This window comes from Notamacropus eugenii, chromosome 1, assembly GCF_028372415.1.
Source record: "Notamacropus eugenii isolate mMacEug1 chromosome 1, mMacEug1.pri_v2, whole genome shotgun sequence".
NCBI lineage: Eukaryota > Metazoa > Chordata > Mammalia > Diprotodontia > Macropodidae > Notamacropus > Notamacropus eugenii.
The window spans coordinates 366,853,035-366,880,049 of NC_092872.1; the positions used below are offsets into that span (position 1 = coordinate 366,853,035).

General features: G+C 43.8%; 1 protein-coding gene and 1 long non-coding RNA gene across 6 annotated transcripts in view; both read left to right on the top strand.

The window, feature by feature from the left end:
* Positions 1-4,781, top strand: part of UBE2D2 (ubiquitin conjugating enzyme E2 D2) — a 40,773-nt gene extending 35,992 nt beyond the window's left edge. For all 4 annotated transcript variants that reach the window (XM_072630484.1, XM_072630482.1, XM_072630483.1 and 1 more), the window contains 2 exons: positions 2,739-2,832; positions 3,875-4,781. In XM_072630484.1, coding sequence (XP_072486585.1) covers positions 2,739-2,832; positions 3,875-3,920 — 140 coding nt within the window. In that variant the 3' untranslated portion in view covers positions 3,921-4,781. The remainder of the gene's footprint in view (positions 1-2,738; positions 2,833-3,874) is intronic.
* A 16,707-nt stretch (positions 4,782-21,488) lies between these two features.
* LOC140518365 (uncharacterized) lies at positions 21,489-26,243 on the top strand. Of its 2 annotated transcripts, none has more exons than XR_011971909.1 (3): positions 21,489-22,032; positions 22,792-24,499; positions 24,988-26,243. It is a non-coding gene; the product is annotated as an uncharacterized lncRNA (long non-coding RNA). The 2 variants fall into 2 exon arrangements; XR_011971908.1 differs by lacking the exon at positions 21,489-22,032 and having other exon boundaries at positions 22,275-24,369; positions 24,448-24,499.
* The last annotated feature ends 772 nt before the right edge of the window (positions 26,244-27,015 follow it).

Consider the following 27,015-nt stretch of genomic DNA (forward strand, 5'->3'; position numbering starts at 1 on the left):
CTGCTTCCAAAAATATTAGTGATATAGTTTAGATTTCTAGATATATAGAATAAGAACTGAGCTGAATAAAACCTAAATTTATTTAAAGACTGTGCTAACACTATTAATGTTGGGATAGAAAAGCTAAGAATTGAAATTTTCAGCTTAAGAAAAAGAGAGCATCACGGTTTGGTACATGATGACTCCACTTGTTGTGGGTTTTGTCCTTCTTGCCTTTTCAATGGTGGGGGACGGAGAAGAAAGCAGGAGAAAATTTGATTGAGAACTGAAAGTAAAATAAAATTGAATTTTAAAAAGTTTGCTGCATGAGAAATAACAGGAATTAGTAGTGGCATGAGATGAAGTAAGAACAGTAAGTACCATGTAAAACTACTTTAAAACATCTTGCATTACATCACATTAACAATACATAAATTATATTTTAATATTGAGCTGACTGGAGTTCAGTTGTCTCCATAGAGATGCAAGTAGGAAGATTCTGTCTTTAGAGTTGGGAAAGAGAATTGGGGTTATCTGCTGTATGTCATCAGTATAGGTATTTTTTCATTTGTGTTACTCAAGGAAAACCTATGATGTAAGGGAAGTTGAAGCCAGGATTAGGTTTGAAGTTAAAGGACCTACTAGGTTCCTTGTGGCTCTGTGATCGTGAGCAAGTTATTTCATCTCTCTATGCCTCAATTTCCTTATCTGTAAAATGACTATTGGATTAGATGTTTCCAAACGTCCCTCCTGGCTCTAAAATGTGCAAACCTAGAACATGGTTAAAGGACATTGTTTCCTGATATTTTTTTGGTCGTTTTTCTTTAGGAAAAAATGTAAAATATCCATAACAAAATAGAAAAATATCTTTAAAAGATAGCTAAGTTAAGAGTTTATTGCATTATTTGTACACTAATTCTGTGCTTTAAAGCAGTATAATTTATATAAATTATAAATTTCTCCGTGTGTGTGTGTGTGTGTGTGTGTGTGTGTGTGTGTGTGTGTGTATCCCGAATACAGTCTTGAGCCTAAAGTTTCAAATATGGGCAGAGTTTTCTAGCTAAAAGTCATATCTTTCCTGGTTTTCTTCTTTGAAAGTAAGGATTTTACCCTCACCAATTTACCTCCTTAAATCTCTCTAAGAATAAGACTAGCCCTTGTTCTGTTACTAAGCCAAGGGCTCTACCTTCTGAAAGTATTTATTGGTTCTTTCTGTCCAGTTAGCTAATGTAGTTATTAATGGTCATGTCTGAATGATGCCTGAACTTTGTTCATATTATCATTTCTTTGCTCATTCCCCCAGATTTTCTCAGTAAACTATCATGTCATCAGCAAAGAGGGATCATTTTCTCTCCCCTTTGCCTGTCATCATACCTTTAATTTCTCAGATAAAGATTATAGATATCCAATATATATGCTAACCAATGTATGTTAGGATACTAACACATATACATATGGGTAAATAATACCCACAATTATGTAATAATGTAAAAAATACATAAACACTAACACATATACATATGGGTAAGACCAACCAACAGCCATTCCCCACTAACTGTGAACAGTCATTTCTCAAAGAATTGCAAACTATTAACAGCTATGTGAAAGAATACTTCAAATCACTAGTAAAAGAAATTCAAATCAAAACATCGTTGAGTTTTTACTTCACACCCATTAACTTGGCAAAGATGACAAGAAATGAAAATAGTCAATGTTAAAGGATTGTGGAAAGATAGATAACGCTACTGAATTGCTAGTAAAGCTATGAATTAGTATACAACTGTTTTGGAAATCATTTAGAATCATAGATAAGAAGTAACTAAAATGTCCATATTCCTTTTCCCCAGAGATTTCCACTAACTGGGCATATACCTTGATGAATTCACTGATGAAAACAATAGACTATGCCACATACACCAAACTACTTATAGCAGCACTTTCTGTATTAGCAAAGAACTGGAAAAAAAAAAGTAGATGTCCATCAGTTAGGAAATGGCTAAACAAGTTGTGGTACATGAGTGTAATGGAATACTACTGTGGTATAAGAAATAACTAATAGGATATATACAAAGAATCATGGAAAGAATTACATGAATTGATAAAAGAGTAAAATATGCAGAGTTATGGAAACAACATATGGAAATGAGGGCGGTTGAGGTGGACCATCAGCACAGGACAATTAGAAGTGGCTGTTTAAAAAAATAATGAAGAAGCATAGCTTCAAAGAAGAGATAAGGAGACCTTTACAGAGGTGAGAAAAGTCAGTGGGTATGGAATAGTGCATATATTTTCAGATTTTTTTTAATGTGTTAGTTTACTGATGGTTTTTCTCAGATTCCTCCTTTTCTTTGTATAATAATATCCTATTACATTCATATAATTTCTTCATTCATCATATGATATACACCCACTTTGTTTCCAGTTCTTTGCTGCAGCACAAAGTGCTGGTACAATATTTTTGTACATTGTAAGACCTTTCCCTCACAGTATTTGCCAAGTCATGGTATTAATGGGTCAACTTGCGTGTTTGTCTTAGTGACCTTTTAGCTGCAGTTTTAAATTCTTTTCAAGAAAATGCTTTATTTTACTATAACGTGTCTTCTTTGTCCACACTTGCTTCAGTTGCTTAATGCTAACTGCTTTTTAAATTAGAACTCTGCAAACTTTGCAATCTTTGGCAGCTCGTAAGAATAACTGCTAAGAAGCACTGGCCTGCCTGGGTCTGAGACGTGCTGAAGTGCTGTTTGTTTTCTCCCTAGTACTCTTGTCCATCTGTTCTCTGTTGTGTGATCCCAATCCAGATGATCCTTTAGTGCCTGAGATTGCACGGATCTACAAAACAGATAGAGAAAAGTAAGTATGGAAGTCAGGTAAAGGTATTCATTATTTGATTATATTCTTATAAAAGCCTCCATATTTACTTGAAACTTCATACCTAAGTTGTGATTTCATATATAATTTTTCATCAAGAACTCATACATTGTGAATGGAGACTGATTTAAGTTCTAAAAGCAAAGAGGAAAAAAAAACCATTGACACCATTGGCATCATCTAGTGGGGGAAGTCTATAAGTGCAACACAAAGACAGAATTTTTTTTCCTTTTAAAACGTTCGTTCTGGGAATCAAAGACGTTTTAGAAATCTCTTAACAAGATTCCCAGAAGATTCAAGATCTGTTAGCATCAAAATGCGAAGTACATTTTGACATCTCTCCTGTAGATGTTCTCTGAGAAAAATAGGAAGAACTCACTAATGGACAAAAACTTGGTGATGTTTTAAACAGATGAAGATCTCCTTTAAGGATTTAGAATTTGAGAGTAATAAATTTGGCCTTTTTTTTTTTTATTTATTAAAGGTCTGATGGTGGTCATCCTTATACCTCATAGTAAAATTGCTAAGTCTTAGTGGGTAAGCCTGAAATAGTTTGATATGGATCATTCAGCTTTTTTGCCTGTGTTTGGAATAAAATGGACCAAATTTTGCCTCTTTTCTTTTCTATGTGATTGTGGGTCAACTAGCAGACCTTTTAACTCCACCCCTTTCTAATGGAAGACTTACAGAATATTCTCTTTAAATGTTTTGATACTGGACAATTTTAATTAAATGTAACTTTTTCTAAAACAGTAAGACATATATATCATCCAGGTTGATTAAATTCTGCCAAAAGCAGCTATTGCAGTAGTTAAGTGCCTTTATGTACAGGGCTCCTGTGAAAATTGTACATTCTCAAGTATGCTCTGTAAGGAATTTAAGATCTTTCTTGGCATAGAAGGCCAACTAAATATAGAATTAACTTAGTACTTGCTTAGAGACTGGTCTTTCCATATAGTACCTAAAGTCAGTAGACTGAAGTCTGACATGTATTATTAAGCCAATTTTTTCTTTGTATATACAGGTACAACAGAATAGCTCGGGAATGGACTCAGAAGTATGCGATGTAATTAAAGAAATTATTGGATAACCTCTACAAATAAAGATAGGGGAACTCTGAAAGAGAAAGTCCTTTTGATTTCCATTTGACTGCTTTCTATGAGCCCACGCCTCATCTTCCCCTGTGCACATGTTTACCTGATACAGCAGTGCTGCGTGTTGTACATACTTGGAACAACAAAATAGAAATACTGTATTTCCCGTACCAACATTGACTCCTAGCAAAGAAGTGTGTGTGTGAAAGCCAGTTCTTCAGTCATAACCTAGTTGTGAGACTAAAAGCTTTCCTTATTGACTTAATTGGATAAACAATGCAAGGGCAGGGGTGGGTATTGTATGGTTTGGGGTGGGGGAGGACAGTTACACTGACCTGTGGGAGAATTTTTTAAAAATCGGAATCCTTTTAAACTCATAACAGTTATGAAAAGCAAGGTGAAGAACGTCAAGCTGTTTCTGTATTCATTTTATTCTGAAGGACCTACATCTTAGGTAAATGTTTCGACCAACAAGATTAAACTGTACCCACATCCTGTATTTTAAGGTCTAAGTTTAACTGGTCAACATTTAAATGGATTGGAGCTATTAGTACATAAAGTGATGGGTGGTTTTTTTTTTTTCCAGCTCTTCTCCATCACCCCCTTTCCCCCAATACTTTTTTGGTTTGTATGTGGTTTCTCAGTTAATACATAGCTAATAGCTCTTAATTTTTCTTATGTTTTTTAACTGCTTAGGTCTATCTGGATGTAAGGGTAAAAATTCATTTGACAGAAATACTTGTGTATATTTAAAGACCCAATTGCTCCTCTGGAGCTTGTACGTTCAAGAATGATTAATCTGTGTAATAAACTGATTACTACAGTCATTACATATAATTTTGTGTGAACAGGCTTTTTTAATTTCAAGAACAGTTTGTCTAGCTGAGATTAGTGGTGGATTCCATACTCTCCCTCCTTCCCTGCCCCTACCCCCACCCCAACTTCTGCATTCAGACCACTTACATTTCAAAATCATGAAACAATCACAGTTGACATTGTAAAAAGCTGTGTGTAAAATTTGACCAAACAAGATATGAACATAAGCTTAAAAACACCTCGATAAAATTTAAATGTTTAGTGTGCAAGGAACATGACTGTTAAACCAAATAAGTTTACTTTATTAATGAAAATCTAAGCAACACATCATGAAAACTTAAGACATTCCCATGTGTGGAATATAAGACACAAATGCATTTATATTGTTAGTAAGTTAACCTCTGTAAGTGAATATCAAATGTTAGGAGTAAAATTTAACAAAACTGAAAAACATCAGCACAATTTCATAATGAAGAAAACTACATTATTCTTTGCACTAACAAATTGCAAGCTGTTCATCCAGTTTAAAATTGTACTTGTATATGGCTTCTTTTGAAGTCTTAACTTGACTCTAGTAAAAGATCGTAGTTGGAAACTTTACTTGTAAATCATGTCTTTGCCAGAAACATTCCATGAACCAGATGAGTTAACAAGTTTTTCTTGTTGTAAACCAGGCTACTACAAAGCAACCCCTTGGGATCTGACGTTCTGTCCCATCCATTTTCCAAATGCATCTCTACACTTAACTTGCACAAAAAACTGAGGAATAAATGTCCACTGCTTTTGGTTTAAATTTGTTCAACTTGTCTTATCTCTTAGTGTCTCGCTGGGTCATGCAACTTTGAACCTAGATGTGATATTTAACTCCAATGCTTGTTTTTCTTGCATTCTTTCTGATATTTTTGTCATGTAGTATTTTCCACATCTTGCTTTGTCTAAGAGGAGCTTTTTTTTTTCTTCATAACTACTCTCCATGAAAGGAGAACAAAAGGTTTTGTTTTTTGTTTTTTAATTTTTAAATGATGCTGAGCTTCAAACTAGTTAGGCTCGAGCCCTATTTCTAACTTGAATTACTCTAACTATAGTATTATGGGCAAATAAAGATAAGGCCTTCCATTACATATCATAGATGTGTATAGTTGCCACTTTTCCCTGAAATTCAGCTTATTTAAGCAGACTTTTATCCCTATTGTTGAATGTCTTCTTGTCTACCAAAAAAAAAAAGGTAGTTTCATGTAGTTTTTGGATCCCCTCACTAGTCAATTTTTAAGCACTAGGTAAAGTCTGATACTAGCATCTCTTATAAACCCTTAATGAAAAGGATAATCTCAAACACTTGTTTGAGGTAGAATGCATTTTTACCCTATTTTTTCTATTTGAGGAATGCATGTGATTGATCACTGAAGAGCTGAAAGATGGCTCTGTCATCTTTACAAAGCAATTAAGCAAAAGAGGTGATGTCACAGAACTCAAAAGCAAAAATTGTCTATAGATGATTGAGCTATTTCCATGCAAACAATACCAGGAATATCCTGCAGAAAAGCCTAAATGTGATTATATACCCTTTTAACAATTTCCATGTACAAAATTACTCCTTTTTATTTGCTAATGTGATTTTATAAGATTATACTTTCTTTGGGACTACAACAAAGTAACATTAACTTGTTAGCTTCTACACTTTGGGTTGTTTCCCAGCGACAAAAGGAAGTACCTTAAGAACAGATTTAATTTAAAAAAAGGAAGTATAGGATGAATTAGAATTCCTGACAGGGCCACATGAAGAAAGCTGATCTAGTTTTTTTAGTCACCCCACCCTCGCTCCATTTACTCTGACATTTGACTTGATTTTAAAGGAAAGTGTATTTCCTGAATCAAAGAGCATACAAATGAATATACTTTTGCTGTCCAGAGTTGTAAAAATAACTTTTTTCCCCTTTAGCATTTTAATAGCAGTGGGGAATTGAAGACTATTTTAACTTCTGCTTATTAGAAGATATGAGTACCTTAAGTATTACTTAATTGCCATGTAGATTATTCACCTATAACTATATTTAGTGTGTTGAAAACTTTGTCTTGAATTAAGATAATGATACCCTTGGTAAATGCTAACCTGCTGCATCTTCCATATAAAAGAAGTACTTGAAATTTGGGAAATTTACCCCATTGCTTTCTTCCCATTCAGATAAACTATAAGCATCTTTCAAATTCTAGACATGTGTTTTATCCCATTTTTATCTGTGAGTTGCCCTTTTGACTTAAAAAATGCTTTCTGACGTTAAGGTAAAGATGGCCATTAGATACGATAATGCCTGCAAGATAGAAGGAAGATCTAAAAAATTCTATAATTGAATGGTTAGAGTTTGTACTACTGACTTGACAGGTCATTTGGGCTGATTTCCAAGAGGGGAAACTGGCTTCTTTCAGCAAATGTAGGTGGCTTATTCTGGGGTAGTAAACTCCCTTGTAATGGACACCAACATAAATGGGTATGATCTGTGATACGAATGAGGTTTGTCTGGTTGCAGAGTTAGGTCTCCCTTTATTTAAAGGTTTAAATATTATAATGGTCGTTGAATGTAATATAACCTGATGCATATTTCTACTGGAATATGGTGAGATTCATGAAAGCTAGGGCCAAGATCATTCAAGGAAGCAGTGCTCCATCATGGATCTGCCCTTCACTAAATTTAGTCTTCACTTTTACCGTATTGCTATATCTTCATCACTTTGGTAGTTTAGGCAATGATCTGAGCCTAGTTTATGGGGTTACGTAAACTCTCTTTACTTGGTGAAATGTTTGTTACTGGAACTAAAACTGATTGTTTTATCTGGAATTAGGTGGCTAAATGTGCAATAAGATTTTCACAGTACCCTTGGACTGGTAGAGGCCAACAAAAACATTGTTATAGCAATATTTTTTCATCTTAATACGCCTATGTATTTTTTCATCTTAAAACAACTTCCATATACAAAGTTACAATATCTACAGAGTGCTTACTGTAGATACCTAGTCTCATTCTAACAACCCCCCAGGTGTTAAGGCCAAATTAGAGCATTTTAGTTACTCCTGTCTTAAAGATGAGTTTAAAAACTTGCATTTTGGAACCAAGGTTCTGACTCATTACACTGCTTGGTGTTGTCATTTCTCATATCTGGATGATTTTTATCGAGATCTTTATTAGTTTGAACACAGGCTAAAACCTAAACGACTCAACTCCTCTTCACTGCCCTCCAGATAGGATCTTAACAGGCCTAGCATGGGTTTTGGATGTCTGTGAAATGGAAGGACTTGGTTTAACTTCTGAAGGAAGGCTACAGTGGGTCCTTTCTAAGGCTGACCCATCATCTACATGTCCTTTTATGCAGCAATTTAGGTAGTACTTCAGCCTTCTTGAAAAAGGAGCTTAAAAGAACTGTTTGTCTTTGAAAGAGGAACCCAGCGTCAAAGTTGCTCTTAAAAGTAGCAAGGAATAGGTTGCTGACTAATAGCCTTTGCCCAGTAATCTCTAGATACAGAGGTTAAACGGAACTGTTGTTGGTTAATGTATTTTTAGCACCTTTTCAGACTTATTCATGATGACATACTCAGACTACCTTTAACAAAAAGGTGAGCTATTCATTTGGCTCCAGGCTGCAGAGACTTTAATCCACGGAGCAGTCCAGAGGCTGTTTTCAATAAAACCGTTCCGAAGATCTTAAAACTTTAAAGCTTTGAACTTTTCCCTCTAAAAAGTGCCAATTTTAAAACTCCAAGTAGAATTTGTAGAATACTTTGCAAAAAGTATTATTTCAGGGCCTGGGCTTCTGGACAAAGCGATTGGAAAAACGTCATATGACCTTCAGGCACTTGCATGCCTGCCAAGAGAGACTTATGCAGAGTTAGATTTGAAGCACACTACTTTGGCTCACCTGAATTAAATTAGGTCTAATTCTTCTTGCTTGCTGTGGGATGATAGACAAGAACATGAATTTGTAATCTAAAAGGGGAGATAAGGCAAGTTCATATTCTATATTCTACTTGTATGTAGGTAAGTATAGGCATTTTTGAAGTTTACCTCCTGGTAACTTAAGAAAACAGATTTCTTTGATTTATAGTGTTGCTTCTCAGCATAGCTAACAGTGTGCAGGATTGATGTTACTGCGGAAGAGAAGAAAAACTGGGTTTTTTGTTTTTGTAAGGGCAGTGTCCCAGGTTTGAACTGTGGCCATAGGAAATAAAGGTGGTTAAGGGTGGTCCTTGATTGGGTAAGGTTATCTGGGAGTGTTCTGTATTGGTGGGGAGTGATCATTCAGTCTTGACAAAGAAACTATAGGTTCTAGGCTTTCTTCAAATTCTGGCTATATAACCCTTTATTCAAAGATGACAAGTCAAATTGTTGGTAGGAGGGACCTCCATACAAGAGTCAGTGGGAGGATGTATGCTGCCCTCAGGTGACTGCTCTAGAAGTAAAAAAATCACCTCCATGAATAGATGGTCAGACCAAAGTGGAGAGGCCCCATAAATAGTGGTCTCCTGCAGTACTGTCATTAGAAGAAGCAGTATCTCTGCTTGCTTCTATGATGTGAGACTCTCTGGACAGGGCAGGCTAGGCAGAATGATGAGTGAGAAGAAAAGGATGTTTATCCCAATGGTAATTTTGTCCCTATGTGTGTCTCCTTTTAGAGATCAGAAAAGTGGTTTATGCCAAAAGACCTCCATAGTAAGTTCAAGGTTTGTTTTTGTTTTTTAATTTTCCTGATGTGTAAGAAAGAGTATTATCATAACTGGGCTCCCAGAGAGAGTGGCTCTGTTGAGATGGATTGGGCCATAAATACCCCTTTCCCAGCTTTTGCACCCATCTTTCCCTGAATCTTTGACATGGCATTACAGAAGAGAAGCAGCTCAAGGCCTCCCAGCTTGGGCTGACATGCAGTGTATAGATACAGAAACCCCATTTAGATTGAAGGTCAGTGGACTTCCCCACTACTGATAACCAAACAAAAGTAAACCCTCAGAATGAGGAATCAATGTGTCTCAGTCTGTTGTGCTATACTTTGAAGGCCTTCTTGCAAGTGAAAAAAGAACAGCTCTGGAATCAAGATACCGAAGTTATCAGCCTTACTATCTAGTCTCCTCCTGGGACCTGTCTCCCTTATTCTTTTCATAAGGGACAAGGCTCTGGACTGGCTTCCTAGAGGCCTTCCCTCCTATAGTGTAGTCACTACTTACTTTTCCAGATTTGCCCCAGCAGACAGTTATTCTACACTGTCCGATTCTCCATAAAAATCTTTCTCTGCTTAACTTACATACAAAAGGCCTAAAGACCAGATATTTCAGAGTTAGGAGTGCGGGGGGCTGGAAACAGACTCTTTGGACCATATTGATACTTGAGACAGTGCCGTCTCCCAAGGTATGAAATCTTAAGCACAAATTTACTGCTGAGGCTGAATTGAAACGAGTGGAAAAAATGGTGGCAGTTGCCCTTCGGTCTGAGTGAGTGCCAGTGCTTGTCTAGCCAGCAGAGGGCAGTGGTTACCCACAGCATTGGCCAGATCAGGCCTGGTGGTCAGAAAGGAGAGGGGCAAACGATGGGGATTTTAACACTGCTGTACTTCCTTAGCACTACAGTCCTGGGGTTAGGGGATTGAGGTGCTAAATTGGAGCTGATTACCTCAGTCCGTGTTTGGAGGTCCCAGGAAGGATGGCATACAGTAGTGACCACCTAACTGAAAGAGTCCAGGGCCCCTACACTGAATGGTATCTGCCAGCAGTCATCAAGAAATAAGGCTGAGCCATAATAAATGGATTATAAGGACAGTTTTGATAAAGGGGAAGTTTCTCATAATCCTGAGACACCGCATAAATCAATCTGAGGGGAGAAGTACAGGAAGGGTTTGTGGATAAGGGAGATGGTAACAGGCCTGGTCCCAAAGGGAGCCAAGGTCAGTCAACGCTATGTACTAGCCCCAACCCCAAATACAAGTCTTTTAGGTGTTCCCAATTCCCATGGGGTAATTTGGGAGAGAATATATATATATATATATATATATATATATATATATATTTCAGTTATACAGCCCTATTCAGCATTAGAAAAAGAAAACCTCCCCCCCCCAAATTTTTCTGCCTATCACCATCGCTTTCTGTTTTCTTTCCTGATATTCCCCCCCCCCCCCCCCACCTCCCATTATCTCAAGAGGCTCTCCCTTCTTGGGTTGCTTGAACTCCTACTTGTTTTCCTTTCCTGGTCTAAGGTGGGATGGCAGGGACCATTGAGTTTTCTTACCCTCCCTTGTGTCCCCTACCCACTATGTAGCTAGGCATCATAGCCAGAATGCTTTGGGCTTCAGGAATAATATATTTCTCTAACAAAAAAGGAACTTGGGAGCTATTGACTTCCTCTGGAGTGGGAGTGGGGAAGAAGCTGACCCCTCAGGTTCTCAAGATCCTTAAGATCTAGTTGTTTCATTCTAACACCTTAGTAGAAGGACCCTCCTCACCCTGCTTCATACCTGCTGACTTGAACCCACTGACAGGGATCCCTGTGGGTAACCAGAATCCAATCTCCAGCATCCTGGATACACAGTTCAGTGGTTCTTCCTCTCACTCTTCTAGATGAATGAGTACCTCCTTTTGGTTGACATAAAATCACTCCTACCTAGACACTGGGCTCCTTGATTCCAGATGGTAATGAACTTTCTTCCTACCCCCACTGAAATTCCTGGGGAATGGATAAGATTCATCTCTAATAAGATAGTTTAGAGAGAAGGAAGTATGTGGTCTAAATAGCCATACAGGACCTCTAGGAGCTCCTATCTGAGTTCATTGAGGGGGAGGATGCTCCTGGGCCACCCCCACTTCAGATAGTTCTCAGGCTCAGCAGCTGTAGGCCAGCAGGGCTAGAAAGACAGCTGCCTCCTCCCAGAGGGAATTCTTTGAAATTCCAGGGCTCACCATCTGGGTTATGCAAATGTCTCCAGATTTGAGGAGCCTGCCATCCTCTGCCTTTACTTCCATAGTACCCCACCCCCAGGTCCCTGGGAACACTGATTAAACACCAAATCACCCCCTCCCCAGTATTTCCTATTCCCTTCAATCCTATGGGGGAGGAGGGGGTAGAAAATAATATAGCTCAAACCACAGCCACCAAAGACCCAGTCTGAAATTACCCAGATCAGCCAGAGCATTTTCTGATCTAACCAGCTGCTGGTGCCTTCTTCTGAAAATCATTTAGCATCTAATGTGTGTGTGTATGTATGTATATGTATATCTATGCATACATATATGTAAATATTGACTTCCTGGCTAGACTATAAACTTCTTGGGATTATTTCATTTTTGGTTTTGTATGCCAATATCTAGCACAGTGCCTGCCATATAACATAGCATATAGTATGTTGATTAGTTGACCCTTGCTGTTATATCTCAGTAGGGGTAAGGAATCCAGGGTGCCCAGTCTAGATTTGATTCTACCTTAGATCTCAGGGAGCCCTAGGGTGAAGAGAAGGACAGACAGGGTCTAGGTGATGGTATTGGTATATGACTGAGAAAGGAGAGGGGGTGGACTGGGCAGAAATAGCACTAGACTGAATGAGGACCTTTTAATGTGTGGAGGTTGAACTGTGAGAGCAGGAGCAGGAAGAGCTGGTTCTGATCCTGGAGAACTAGGGAGGAAAAGACCTCAGCCTTTGGTTGAAGCCAGAAAGATTGTTGCTAGAACACTTCTGGTGAAGGGGAATCGAGTAGGAACTCCTGTCGAGAAGACAGACATTCCATGCTATCTCTTGCATCTATCCCTTCCTCGCCATCCACATAGTCATTCAGGGGCCTTATCCTATCTCACCTGGATTACTTTTAAAGCCTTCTATTTTGTCTCACTACCTCCAGTATCTCCTTGTCCAATTCATTCTCCAAGGCCCCTTCAATATCTAAATCTTTTTAACGCTGATTTTCCACATAGTTATCAAAATAAGCTTCCTAAAACATAGACCTTACTCGCTCACCCCTTTGCTCAAAAACCTTCAGAGGCTCCCTATTACCTTGAAAAAATACAAACTTCTCAACCTTTCACTTAAAACCCTCCACAATCTAGCTTAAAACACACACAAAAATCCTACCTTGCTTCCCTTCACACACTGCCAGACAACTGGCTAGCTACCTGCTGAACTAAATTTTACATCTTTCACCTCCGTGGATTTGCCTGAAGTATGCCACTGCCTATCACAACCTTTGTTTCTCAGCTCATAAGCCCTCTCCCTTAGATCTTCACAGACTGTTAGTGCTTTCTCCTTTCTCAAATTACTTTGTATTTACTTAAGTGTATACATGTTCTATCACCTCAATAAAATGAAAGCATCTTGAGGGTTGGGACCATTTCGTTTTTGTGCCTCTCTATCCCCAAGGTCTAGCACAATGATTTATGTATAGTAGATAATACTTCAAAATTGATTTCAGAATCACCGAAATCTCAGAGATCCTCTCATTAATTTTACAGATGAGGAGACAGGCCAGAAATGATTTTCCAGAGATTACAGAGGCAAATCAGTGGAAAAACTCTTAGGACACTCTTAGAATCCCTAACTCGGACATTCCCTACCCCATTTAGAGTCAGTGGGGGAGAGAGATGAATGATGGTGTAGTGAGACAGCCCATTCAGAGGCATTCCCAACTATTTCTCCTCTTTATGAGGGTACAGCCTCCATTCATCCCCATGATAGCTTTCCCCCTTCTCCAGTCTTTTCCCTCTGGCATGTTGGGTACTTAAATACAGCGAAGAGTCAGAGAACATAGCAGCACAGCTCATGGTGGGGGGGAGTTCTTGGATATCCCTAAAATGGAATTTAATATTATAGTCCCCTGACTTCACCTCTCATAAACAGACCCAAAGGTTGGTCTCAGTCAGGGAGAGAATCCAGGATCTCAGAACCTCAGCACTCACCCTGTAGTAGCCTACGGATCCCAAGGGCCTTGTTGGGGTGGAGGTCTGGAGCCAGCAGAAAAGAGGATAGTGAGGAATTGGAGGCAGGAACAGCAGAGTGGCATGGAGGCTTCTGAGCCTATAGAGATGTGAGCAGAACTCCATGCAAATGAGATGGAAAATAACATGCAAAAATACATCCTTTCAGGTCATTTCTAGTCCTCAGCTCTGGCACTTATGGTCTCCATTTGGAGCAGCAGGAGGTGATGGAGAAGAGGTCTTGCTGATGTCTGCCAAAGCTCATGCCCTGGGTCTCTCTCCCAAGCTCCTGCTCCTATTAGATGGCTCTAGGAAGGGACATTCTATCCCTTTTCTCCAAGCCAAAGAAAGGGCTGTGGGAGTTTTGGTCCCTCTCAGAGCCCAGAAGGAAGGGGACAGGGGGGAAGTGGAGGTTCTCCCCCAGTCTTCTAGCAGCAAAGGTCACCCACTCTCCTTTCCAAGTAGCATCCTCCTTCCCCCACCATGATTATCAGATAGAGGCTAGCCTGGAATGTGTGTGCAAGAGGGTGGGAGGGAAGAGGAGGAGGCCTTCTCTCCAAGGGGGTCAGGGTCAGGGCTGAGGGAAACTTGGAAATGCCAGCAGGATGTTGGGACAGAGCCACCAGGAGTGCAGGAAGAGCGTGTGATGGTGGGAGTGTGTAAGAGAATGTTAGTAACCCAGAATATGTGAGGCTGTATGAGTTTAGGTTCTCATCACCTTTTGCCTGGACTACTGCAACAACCTCCTAACTAGTCTCCATGCTTCTAGTCTCTTCCCCACTTGAGTACATTCTCCATACAGCTTCCAAAATGACCTAGCTAAGGCATATATCTGATCATATCACTCCCCTGCCCAAAAGCCTTTCGTGGCTCCATATTACCTCTAGGATAAAATCCCCTCATCATCACATTTAAAGTCCTCCACAATCTTACTGACCAACCTTTCTCACTTTATTTCCCATTGTTCCTCTTCACATACTCTTATGTTTTTCAGCCAAAATTAAACTGCTAGTCTAAAGCATGAGACTTAGCATCTGAGAGCCTGGGTTTGAATGTCGGGTCTAATTCTTACTACCTGTGTGACCTTAGGCAAGTCATTACCTCTCTGGTCCTCAGTTTCCTCATCTGTAAAATGAGAGGGTTAGATTACCTAACCTTTAGAGTCCCCTTGAACTCTTAAGTCTATGCTCTTAAATATATTTTCTATGATTCCCTAGGATCCTAGCTAGTCCTTGAACTCATCTGCCTACTTTGGATATTCTTTCCTCGGTTCTCTTCAAAATTCTTTGTCTCTAAGGCTTACTCAAGTGTCACTTTCTAGGGGAGGCCTCTTTCTCTACCCTCACCTCAGACTGTGAGTGTTCTCTCCCTACTCAAATTACTTATCTGTGGACCCACTGACCCTCCCCCCCCCCACACACACACACAGTCATAAAAACAAGATTGAGTAGTGAAATGACTCAGGGCAAACCCATGCCCACAGCTAACTGGAGCTCTATGAATTTGAAGCACCATCTTGTAACATGGCATATACTTGGTATATATTTGTGTCCCTCAGTAAAATGAAAACTTCTTGAAGGCAGATGTTATTTCATGTTTGTCTTAGCATCTCCATTGCCCAGGAGCGTATCTGGTACATAGCGGGCAGTTAGGGAATTCACTTGTCGAATTGAATATTTGAGAGGACAAAAATAGGTGAAGCTACCAATAAAAACTTTGTCTTTCCTCACAACAATCTTGTATTAGGTAGTACAAATGTCATTCTCCCCATTTGGAAGATAAAGGAGTAACTTGCTCACTGTCACACAGTAAATGTCAGAGGTGGAACTCAAAGTCAGGCCTTTTGACTCAGCTGTGTACTACTGCAATTGGGATCCCATAAATAAGAATGTCTCCCTTTCAGACCAGTACTGCTGAATCTCTGGCAGAGAGATCTCTGGCCAGCTGGTGAACCAGGTAGCAGAGCCCTTATAGTCAATCCTTCCCCTCCCCCTCCTTATCCTAGGCTTTGGTTGGGAGATGGAGGGTGGGAGGGAGTGACCTGGAAACTAGACTCTCTCCAACACATCCCCAGCTCCTCATTAGAGACTATAGCAGTTTTTCTGGGATTGGCTCAAGCAAGGCATCTTCAGGGCCACTAGTGGGAACCAGGCCTGCATACTGCTTATATCATGTCACACTTTTGCTGTCTGTTACTCATCTCTCAATTTCTCCCAGCCAAAGGAGAGTCCAATTCAGGGCTAGTGTTTGCGGGGGGTTGGGGGGAAAGTGAGAAGAGAAAAAAAGTCTTTATTGAATAAATCAATTAATTCAGTCAGTGCGTCCCTCACTGTGAATGTTTGTTTCTGTGTGTCTGTCTCTGCTCTGGTGTCCCCTGGTGGGTTTCTCTGCCCCTCTGCAGTGGCTGTGTGTCAATCCTCCCGGCAGAGGGTCTGGGCCTGGCCAGATAACAGGGGAGAGTGGGCCAGGCCCTGCAGAGCTATAAATTGTAAGAAGGGATCTACTAAGCTGCTCCAGGTCCAGCTTTTGCCTCAACCCCCCACCCCCACCCAGTCACTGGAGGAGGAGGAGGGGAGAGGGCAGCGGAAAGAGCCCAGACCTCTCTTTCGACAACCCCCCCCCCACCCCCACCCCAACACACAGCTGTTTCCCAGCCTATGCGGGAGGGAAGGGAAGTGAAGGGGCGGCTGTTGGCTCTCCAAGCCCCACTCAGTCTCTGTTTCCTCCGGGGCATTTCCGGAGGCTTGAGCTGAGGCATACTGGGAGGAATCTCTGCCTAGGTTTTCTCTCTACACCGCCCCCCCCCCAATCTCCTATCCCTCCTCCCCCTCAGGTAGCACTGGCTGGGAAAGAATTTTAGAGAATGTGTAATCCAACTCCCTCATTTTACAGAGAAAACAACTAAGGACCCTCGAGGATGGATGACTTGCCCAAGGTCACACAACAGCTTGGGGGCCAAGCTCAGTCTAGAATGCAGGTCTCCTGATATTCAGTACAAGAACTATACAACTCTTTATTAATAGTAATAATTATTAAAAATAGTAATCTGTCCCATGTGTCTATATACTTATGCACTTACATAATTATTATCTTATTCAACCCTCATGACAAATACAACTCAAACTGGCAAAGTGGTCAGAGCAGGAATGTATATCTGTTAGGACCATTTTACAAATGAAAATAAGGCACAGAGAAGATATTGATTTGATCATGACCTTGGGCAATTAGGGCCATAGATGTGAAGTTGGAAGGGACTTTAGAAGTCACTCATTTTAAAGTTAAATAAACTGAGACACGGACAGGTTAAGAATCAAAGGACATGTCCCTTCCACCCCCCACCCCCCCATACACGTATGCACACAGTCTGTGAGCTGCTGGATGAGGTAAGAGGTCAAGGTAGGGGAACCACTGTCCTCATCGTACCTTCAAATCCTCTCCCTCCCGGGAGTAGGGGTAGGGAGTGTGTGTGTGTGGGGGGGGGGGGGGTTGTCGAAAATAGGGATGGGGGTGGGCAGACAGGGTCAGACCTTGAAGAAAGAAGGAAGTTGGTTTATAATCACATCCACGGGGGTCATCTGTGTGGCTTGGCGTGTCCCAGCAAGATGATGTACGTGGCCGACTTTAGGTCAGTTTGGTGGGACCTGTGTATCTGGACTTGTTTGGGACCCTGTCTATTCCTGGGTCTGTGGTCAGCGCCGTATGTACGCAGGTCAGCGGGAACCAGCAGGACATCATAAGGCACACTGCTGACTGGAGGGAGCACTGGAGCCGGGCATGCCTCCCGGGCTGGCCAGCCCCGGTTAATGATTCAGCGCCGTCTGAGGCCCCTGTCCCCGCCGGTCCCAGGCGCTGGCGCGGCAGCTGGAGCCTCCCTCGCCGGGTCCCAGCTTTTGTGCTGCGTGGCTAACGCACGGCTGGCTCCTGTGGGGCGGCCAAGGAGTGCGTGGCGTGCTTCTGGTGCACGACGGCCCGGTGCGGCTGTTGTGGTCTTGAACAAAGTGTGTTCTTTCTTTACTGCGGGTGTTTGCTGGGAGCGTGGGAAAAACTGTTGTGTTGCTAGTGTAGTGCGGTGCGTTGTGTCGCCAGGGTGCGGGGCACGGCGTGCGTGGGGGTGCTGTGAGTGCGGTGCGTTGTGTCGCCAGGGTGCGGGACACGGCGTGCGTGGGGGTGCTGTGAGTGCGGTGCGTTGTGTCGCCAGGGTGCGGGGCACGGCGTGCGTGGGGGTGCTGTGAGTGCGGTGCGTTGTGTCTCCAGGGTGCGGGACACACCGCACTTTGTGGTTGGGGGGTGAGTCTCCGGGTCCTGCGGGTGGCGGGGACCGTAAAGATGGGTTCAGAGGGTGGACTGGAGCGTGGCAGGAGGTGTGTGTCCGTGTCCGGGCGTCACTAAGTTGTGCAGTTGTCAGGGTGTGTGTCGTTGCGTTGGCGCGGCTGGGGTGGGTTGTTGTGCAGTTGTGTGATGGGCTTTTTCCCCGCCCCCGGACCCCTCCTCCTCCGCCCCCCCGTCTGTCTGAGCCGCCGCGGCCGCGATCGATCGCCATTGATTGTCCCTGACGAGCTGCTCCACTTTCCAGCCAATGTCAGGCTGGGGGAGGTGGGGGGGGAATCTCCGCCGCCCTGGCGGTGTCATTTCCACACACTCCCTGGGCCGCCGCCAGCCCATCCGGCAGTCGCCAAGAGGCGGCCTGGATTCCGGCTCTGCCCGGACCGGATCCCACAGAGGACCTGGGGTTGGAGAGGCGGCTGGCCCTGGGGCTCGTCCAGAAGGGAGCAGGCACGGCTTTCTCCCCGCCCCGCCCCGCCGGGCCCTCCGCTCCCTACCCCTTCCGGCCTTGCTCTTTCCAGGCCCCCCAGTTTCCATGCACACCCACGGGCTTGGGGGACTGGGGAATGGACTGCGTGACTTCTGGTGGGCGCCTGCCTCCCTGCCCCCGGGGGTTGGGCCAATATTGCATCGCACACTCCTTGGGACCCCGTGGAGCCTGGGCAGATATAGCCCTCCCCCCACCCCCATCCTCATCACCTTCCCAGCCCCACACCCCCATAGTGACATCCTGTGGCCTCAACCCAACTGCTCCCCACCCCACCCCTCCACCCTTCAAACCCCCACCCTACCCCCACCCCTTTATCCCTCTAGCCCCCACATTACCTCCCCCTTTACACCTCTACCCCCCCACCTCCACCCCTTTACCCTGCTGTCCCCCAGCCTCACCCCTACCAGACCTTTTAAGCTACTCCTGAAGGAAAGGGAAAAGTCAAGTGAATTGAAGAAACACGCCCACCCTGCTTATTTCTATGGTTGTGGGATGTGTGTACTTTACTATGTGTACAAATATACACGTGTATGTATGTGGGGGGGGGACATTCGCTGTGTATATGAGTTGTAGCTGGATGGGGCAGGAATTCTTCAAATCCCCAGAGAAAGCTTCCCAGCCAAGAGAGAAAACCTTACCTTCTCTCCAGGGGAGCGAAGCCGCCAAATAGATGCTAATAGTTAGCCTCCACCCCCACCCAAGACATTCCCGGAGACGCTGGGATCCCAAGTCTCAGCCTCTGGGAACAAAGGTGCAGCTTCTCCCCACTTTCACACAGACCCTATACTTAAGGCTTACCCACTGATTCATTCAGTAGTGGACAATTTGGGGTCTGGTAAATTAGGTTCTAAGGGCTCTGTTGTCCAGCAGTGCATCTGTCCGTCTCTGGTTTCCCTATCCTTTCACAAGAAATCTTTCATGGTGGGGGTGGGAGGTAGGGGTATTTCTTGTACTCAATAAGGCCAAGCTGATAGCTTAGGCTAAATTAACTATCCCCAGCCAGAATGATTGGCTGGGCAATGGGTGAACATTTTATAAATGTGTAGTTTTTAAGAGAAAAAAATTTGAAATGAGAAACCTGGGCTTGAGTAGTAGGATCATAGATTTAGGGGAAGCAAGGCACTTCAGAGGTTATGGAGTTCAATCCCTCATTTTATAAATGAGGAAAACTGAAGCACCTAGGTGAAAACCACATGGAAGTAGGCATTTGAACCAGCAAGCACACTTTCCACTAGATCAGCTTCCTCTGACCTTAACTGTATGACCTTGGCCAAGTCATTTGCCTTTTCTAAGCTTCTAGGCCTATAAAATGAAGAGGTTTACTTAGATGATCTCTAAGAAGCCTTCCAGCCCTTAAATCAATGAAAAGTGTTTGTTTTTATTTGAATTGCTAGGGGATCTGGTTCTTTGTCTAATCACTCATCTCCCACCCCCACAGGAATGTGGGAACTGGAAGGGCAGTGGTAGCCGATGGATGCCAGTTCTGTAGACCTGAAAATTTTTCCTTTTCCCAAATCTTGTACCTTCTACTAGAAGTCTTGAATTTTCCCCTACTACTGAAGAACAAAACAAACTCCAGGAAGTTGGTGATGAGTTAAAAAATGATAGGAGGTTGTGGGTTTGAGAAAAGAAACCAAATTCTGAGGCTAAGATTAGTTTCCCCTGGAGGTCATTCCATTCTGGCCTTTACCTCCTGTCAGAACAGAAGATGACCAGGCCTAGGCTGATAACCATCTACAACCTTGTAGTGAACTCAGTCCAACATAGAGAAATCTTTACCTTTGTGGGTATGTTATCCCAAAGCCCCAACATGTTTTTTCCTTGCAGGATAGCCTGAAACTCTCCTGTTTCAACATCACTCTTTTCTGTCTGCTCTATCTTTAGCATTTTCTTCTCCAGGTTGAACATCCTAGCTACTCATTTCCCTCTCACTAGATCGTTCTCCACAGCCCTTCTCTCTCTCTCTCTCTCTCCCTCTCTCTCCTCTCTCTCTCTCTCTCTGTGTCTCTCTCTCATCTCCCTCTCTCTCTTCTCTCTCCTTCTCTCTCAGTGTCCCTCTCTCTCCTCTCTCTCTCCCTCTCTCTCCTCTCTCTCCTCTCTCTCTTTCTCTGTTTCTCCCTCCCTCTCTCCCTCCTTCCCTCTCTCTCCCTCTCCCTCCCCTCCCTCCTAGCTGGCTGTGATTTCACACAGATGATGAAGCCTTTCATCCCCAGGGCCCTGTCATACCCACTGCATGAGCCCCAAAGTGCTGCCCGTCATTTCCCGATTCCCTCCCCTGCCTTGGCTAGTGCTAGGGGCTCTGAACCTCGGTCCCTCAGGGCTTGTGGATCCACAAGGGATAGGAATCGATGGGGCGGAACAGTCTCCCTGACAGATGGACAGATGAGGACTCTGGCTCCACCATCCCTGTCTCCCTAGGAAACCGGAGACAAGGGAGGCCACAGAAATAGAAGCTGGGGGGAGAGAGACAGAGACAGAGACAGAGGGAGAGACAGAGAAGAATACAGAGCAGGAATGAAGACAGAGACAAGGAAAAGGAGGAAGAGAAAGAGAGAGGGATGCAGAGAAAGAATTAACATAGACGGAAGGACCCCTAGGACTCTTCTTCAGTGGGTAGAGGTAGCATGAGAGATGCCCAGTTGAATGAGCCTTACCTAGAGGCAGAAGTTTGGACTGAATAACTTCAAGGCAAGAGCCCCAGAGATTAACTTTTGGAAACTCTCTGGAGGATTTGGGAAAGGCTTTTCTTGTTCCAAAGTGCTTAGAGGGCAGAGAAGGTGGGAGGGGGTTATTTCTAGTAAGGAAGGCTGGCATAGCATCATCCATACTCTCTGTTCATAGGTACTGCCCTTCCCTGGAACTGGCCCGGAGGAGGGGAAGGAGGGAGCGGGGCGGGGGAGGGGGGGCAGGAGTGGGGGGGGCTCAAGGGTATATAACAAGCGAGGCCCAGGGCCAGGGCCATTGGGAAGCTTGGCTAGTTCTAGAAGTGTTTGTGATGCTGTAGCTGCTCTGGTGGGAGGAAGGGAGGGGAACTGGAGGGGATTGGGGGTGGAGACTATGGTTCCAGCTCAGAGAAAGTAACCCTGGTGGGAACAGGCTTGTGTAGTGGCGAATACCCCCAGGCAGGGTCCCCTTTATCCACCCTTCTTTGAGTTGGGGCCAGCTTCCAATGGAGCTGTGTTTCCCTGGAGGCTGTGGGAAAGGAACCAGAGAGAGGGGAAGGTTCATTCCCCTCCATCTCTCCCTGGCCCCCCTCCCAGCCCAGTGCCTGTCCTGCTAGGCTGGGCCTAGCAGAGAAGGGCTGTGGAAGAAACATTGTCGTCACTGCTCAGATGTGCCAGGCCTCCTGCCAACCCTGGCCCTTCCCAACCTTGAGATGGCTGAAGGCTCTGTAGGGGAGAGCGAGTGAGAAGGGGGCTGGGTCACCACTGCAGAGGGAGGAGGTCCAGGAGGTCTCACTGGGGTGAGAGCAGCCTCTGACAAAGGAGAATTCTGCCAGCCTGAGGCAATCAGGAGTGAGCAGGTTGGTGTTTGAGGAAGCAGGTTGTTCCTTCTCCTCATGGCTTCTTGGGTTTTCCAAAAGCTAGAGTCTGTTTCCTCTCTACCTCTGGTTTCCTGATGTTCTGCCCACCGCCTGGGCACAGAGTCCTGGCTATAGCCTCTGGGATCCATGGCTCCTGATGCCTGAGGCTGCAGCTGCTTCTGAATGGGGGAGAGGTAGGGGGGAGCGGGGGAGAGGAGATAAGTACTGGGGGTGGACTGGAGTAGGAAAGGGCCTGATTTCTTCAATGTAAATGATTCCCCTCTCTCCCCTCCACCACTTTAGTTTCCTTCATGCCAAGAGGATAATCTGGAAGTTTCCCATCTGCCTCCTGATCCCAGCATCTCTTTACTCCTTTTCTGGCCCACACCTCTCACCCCCACCCCTTCTTCCTGAGGAGCTGAGGACCCCTGATATCCAGATTCTTATGGGGGTGGGGGGGTGGAGTGGTGGTCCTGAGAGGTGGTCAGGATTGGGAGAGGTCTTTGGTCTCATGCAAGTCTTTTCTGCCCTACTTGATCTTCTCCAAGTAGTTTTAGCCATTGCTGTGGCCCTCCTTGGAGAGTGGGCTGGCAGAGGCTGAGCCCGGACAGCAGACAGCTGGATCACCTGATCAAGAAGTGATCTGAGAGTGAGCTCAGCCCAGCTGGCACCGGGAATGGCACCAAGAGGGGGGAGGGGAAGAAGTAACCGCCTCTGATCCTGCAGCCCTCCAACTCCGGTTCCCTCTTTTCTGAAAAGCTGCACAATGTAGAAGAAAGAGAACTGGCTTTGGAGTGAGAGGAACTGGTGAGACACTCCCCACCCCCAGCTCCCACCTCTGAGTCCCTGCTGTTCCTGAGTCGCTTGTCCATGGCACTAAGTCCAGGCTGATCCTCTGGGATTGTCTGTCTCTTGTGACCTGCAACTAAGCTTCAACGGGGAGGAGGAAAGGATGGTGAGCTTTCAAATCAAACTCTGTTTGCTACCTGTTCTTGGGCAAATCATTTAACTTTTCTGAGCCTCAGTTTCCTCATGGGTATATTGAGAGGTCAGACTAGATGATCATGATGTACCCTCCTAGCTCTCTGGAAATCCAAAATTCCCTGTCCCACTCCAGGATGTAGCTGGATTGGTCAAGTACTTCCTCTAGATTCTCTCATTCGTTCCCCAGCCCAGGCAAGAAAAATTAGTGAGATCCTCAGCTGTCCTGTCTTGCCCTGTTCCTCGCTCTCTCTCTCATTTCTCACAGTTCTCTCTGTGGGGTGGTCCCTCTCAATATCTAGCCTCACCTCCACCTTCCTTAGCATTGCCCTTGGTCTGTTTGTCACTGACCTACCCCTCCAAGAGGAAAGCACTTTAGAAAATAAAATCAAATAGGAGCTCATGGGTCACATTAATGCACTGTTGGTGGAGCTGGAAATTGGTCCAGCTATTCTAGAAAGCAATTTGGAACAATGCCCAAAAAGTTACTACATTGTGTATGCCCTTCGTGATACCACAACTAGACCTATATCCCTGAAAAGATTAAAGGAAAAGGACCCATATGGGCAAAAATATTTTTAGCAGCTCTTTCTGGGGTGGCAAAGAACAATTGGGGAGTGGCTAAACAAATGATCAAATATGAAAATAGAAAGCTATTGTGCCTTAAAAAAATGACCAAAGGGATAGTTTCAGAGAAACCTAGGAAGATCGTATGAAATGATGCAGAATAAAGAAGGAAGAATCTGAAGAACAATTTATACAATAATATCATCGTTGTAGACAAACAACTTTGAAAGACTTCAGCACTCTGTTCAGAATAATGAGGCAGCTAGGTGGCACAATGGGCCTGGAGCTAGGAACACTTGAGTTCAGATTCAGCCTCAGACACTTACCAACTATGTGACCCTGGGCAAGTCAGTTCACTTCTGTCTGCCTCAGTTTTCTCATCTGTAAAATGGGGGTGATAATAGCATATCTATCTCCCAGAGCTATTGTGAGAATAAAATGAAGATAAAATAAATTTACAAATGTTTGTAAAGTGCTTTACAAACCTTAAGCACTATATCAATTCTGGCTATTATTATCAATAGTCATTGACCATGATTCCAGAGACCTATGATGAAGTATACTACCCACCTCTTGACAGAGAGGTGATTGACTCAGGGTACAGAACTTTTTTGGACATGGTTAGTGTAGGAATTTGTTTACAATGCATATTTGTTTTGTTTTCCTCTTTCCAGGGTTGGGAGAAGATGGGAGGGAAAGAAAATAAAATTCTTGTAAACTGAAAAAAACCTTTTTTTTAAAGAAGTCTAAGGTTCTGAGTTCTGAATACATATGGAAGAAAGAGAGGAAGTAAGTAGAAGATTAGGGACTTTGGGGAAGGGTCATGGATAGCGAACCTTTTTTAGTCACAGCTTCTTCATTCACCAGGATAGAGGAAATTCTGGATGGGGAGACATAGAGAGACCTGGAAGAACTTTGGGTCAGTAAGCTCAGACAGGCTGAGTGGGGGTGGGATGGGTTATATTAAATAATTTCCTTCCACATTGGGCCAAGGAGCAGGGATTGAGTTCCAGTCATTTAAAAGGCAATATTCCTTCCTAAGAAACAGGGTCCCTGAATGGGGGGGATACAGGGAGAGAGGGGTGGGGCTCCCTGAGCCAGGGCAGAGAGGTTCCCATGTCTGAAGTAGTTGGGAATGAAGGAGGAGGGAGATGAGGGTGGGGAGTGGAAAGTTGGTAGATAGAGGGAAGTGTCTTCCCTGTTTGAAATGAGAAGAAGAATGTTCTCTGGAGCTGCTCCATTCTGAGACCTGAAGAAATCGCCCAAATCAGTGTTGAAGAGATGTTGGGCACTGAATCTCAATGGTCATCACATGAGCCTATCTCCTCTCCTGAGTTCCCCCTAGCCCTCTCCTCCTTTTATAAACCACTTGGGTGACTGGACATTCTTTTCCCTACCCCTTTCTAGGTTTCAGCAGGAGAGAGTTGGGTGTGATCAAGAGTTATAAGTGGGGTCTCCCTGTGCAAGGATCTCCAGGATATTTCCCAGCTGCCATTCAATAGAAAACATTCCCATGATCTTGCCTCCCATGTTTTCTTCTTGCTGTTTTTTTCCCCTGAATTTATTTTTTTTAAAGGAAATTCAGACCCTTATTACTGATTATATATATGTATGCATATATATATATATGCACACACATATACATATATACACACACACACATACACTATCTTGTATATCTTAATGATTTCTCAACAGTCCCTGATTGAAGCATGCCCAATTTAGCTCTTGCCATAAGTAACTTTTTATATATCCTTGGGGAATAATTTCACTTATGAATCTTCTAAATCTGCAATCTCAATTAAAAGTTGATGTTGTTTTTCTGTTCTCCTCTCCTTTTGAGATCCTTCCCCAACGAAATGGTGCTGTCAGACCCCATCAATCCCAGATTGTTAGTCTGTCTGCCAAAGGAGGAATAAGTCATTCTGGGGGACTCCCTGGAGAATAAGGGTAGGGGTGGGGGATCAGGCAAGCTCTCTGCAGTAGAGGGTCAATATCTTGGTGAGGGGGTTGGTCGCTGCTAAGTGGGGTTTTCCACAGTCAGATGAGAAGATTTCTAGAGGGATGTGCTAGTTTTAGAATGAAGGGGGAGTCACCCATTTCTCTGGACTGATTTCTATCCAGGTTTCTTCCCACAAGAGGTCTCCATCTGGGGAGGAATGCTAAGAACTGAGGTCACTTCCCTCCACCCCATTCCTTTATCTCCGAATTAACCTCTTCATTTCTGGAAGGGCGAATTCAGGGGAGGGGGGGAGTATAGATAGAGGTCTTTTGGAGTTCAACCTGCCCATTTCTCTGTTTCTTCAAGTAAAATGAGAGAGCTGGAGGAATCTCTAAGTTCCCTTTTGTCTCTGACATGCTCGAATTCTCTCTCTTCATCCCGGAATTTTGTTGATGCCTAGACTTGAGTTAAACAGGGAAGAAGGCAGTGCCTTCTCAGAAGTAAAACCCAATCATTCCTTCCACAATCACTTGTTTGTTAAGTGCCTGTGACGTGCCAGCCAACATTCGAGGTATTGGGAGTACAACAACAGAAAGTGCGACGTTGCCTGTCCTCAAAAAGCTTGAATTCTCCATGGGGAAACGGCATTTATATACACACACCTTTGCCCTCAAGGACTTTACATTTTATTAAAGGAAACAACTGGTACATATATATAAATAAATGCAAAATACATACAAACTAAATGTCAGATTTTTTTGCGTGTAGGGGTGGAGGAGGGTCGCTAGGTGGCGCAATGGATAGGGCACTGGGCCTGGAGTCAGGAAGATGAGTTCAAATCCAGCCTCAGACACCTACTAGCTGTGTGACCCTAGGCAAGTCACCTAACCCTGTTGGCCTCAGTTTCCTCATCTGTCAAATGAACTGGAAAAGAAAATGGCAAACCACTCCAGCATCTTTGCCAAGAAAACCCTAGATGGGGTCATGATGAATTGGACAGGACTGAAATAACCAAACAAAAACAGGGGTGGAAGAAGCTGGACTGGGGAGTCAGGAAAAGTTTCCTGTAGCATTTGGGACTCAATCTGAGTTTTGAAGGGAAGTAAGAGGAGGGGTGAGGACGGAGTTCATTCCACACATGCGAAACAGACTGTGCACAAGATTGGAGAGGTGGAATATCATGTGTCTGGGACAGCAAGAAGGCCAGGTTTGACTGAACAGCAAGAGGCAGTGAGGGGGAATCATGTGTAACAAGTCTGGAAAGAGATGTTCAAGATCAATAAAGCTATTGCCATTATTATAGGTCACCTGGGGTGTGGACTGCCTAAGGATGACATAGTTACCTCCTTTGCCCCTTGAGACATCAAAGGAATCCAAAGGACCACCTTCACCTCATTGGCTGGATTCTTAGTGTAGGATTTAGAGAAAGATGTGAAGGAGGATCCAACGGGGAGAAGACTTGGAAGGAGGATTCGTGCAGTTGGAGGAAGGAA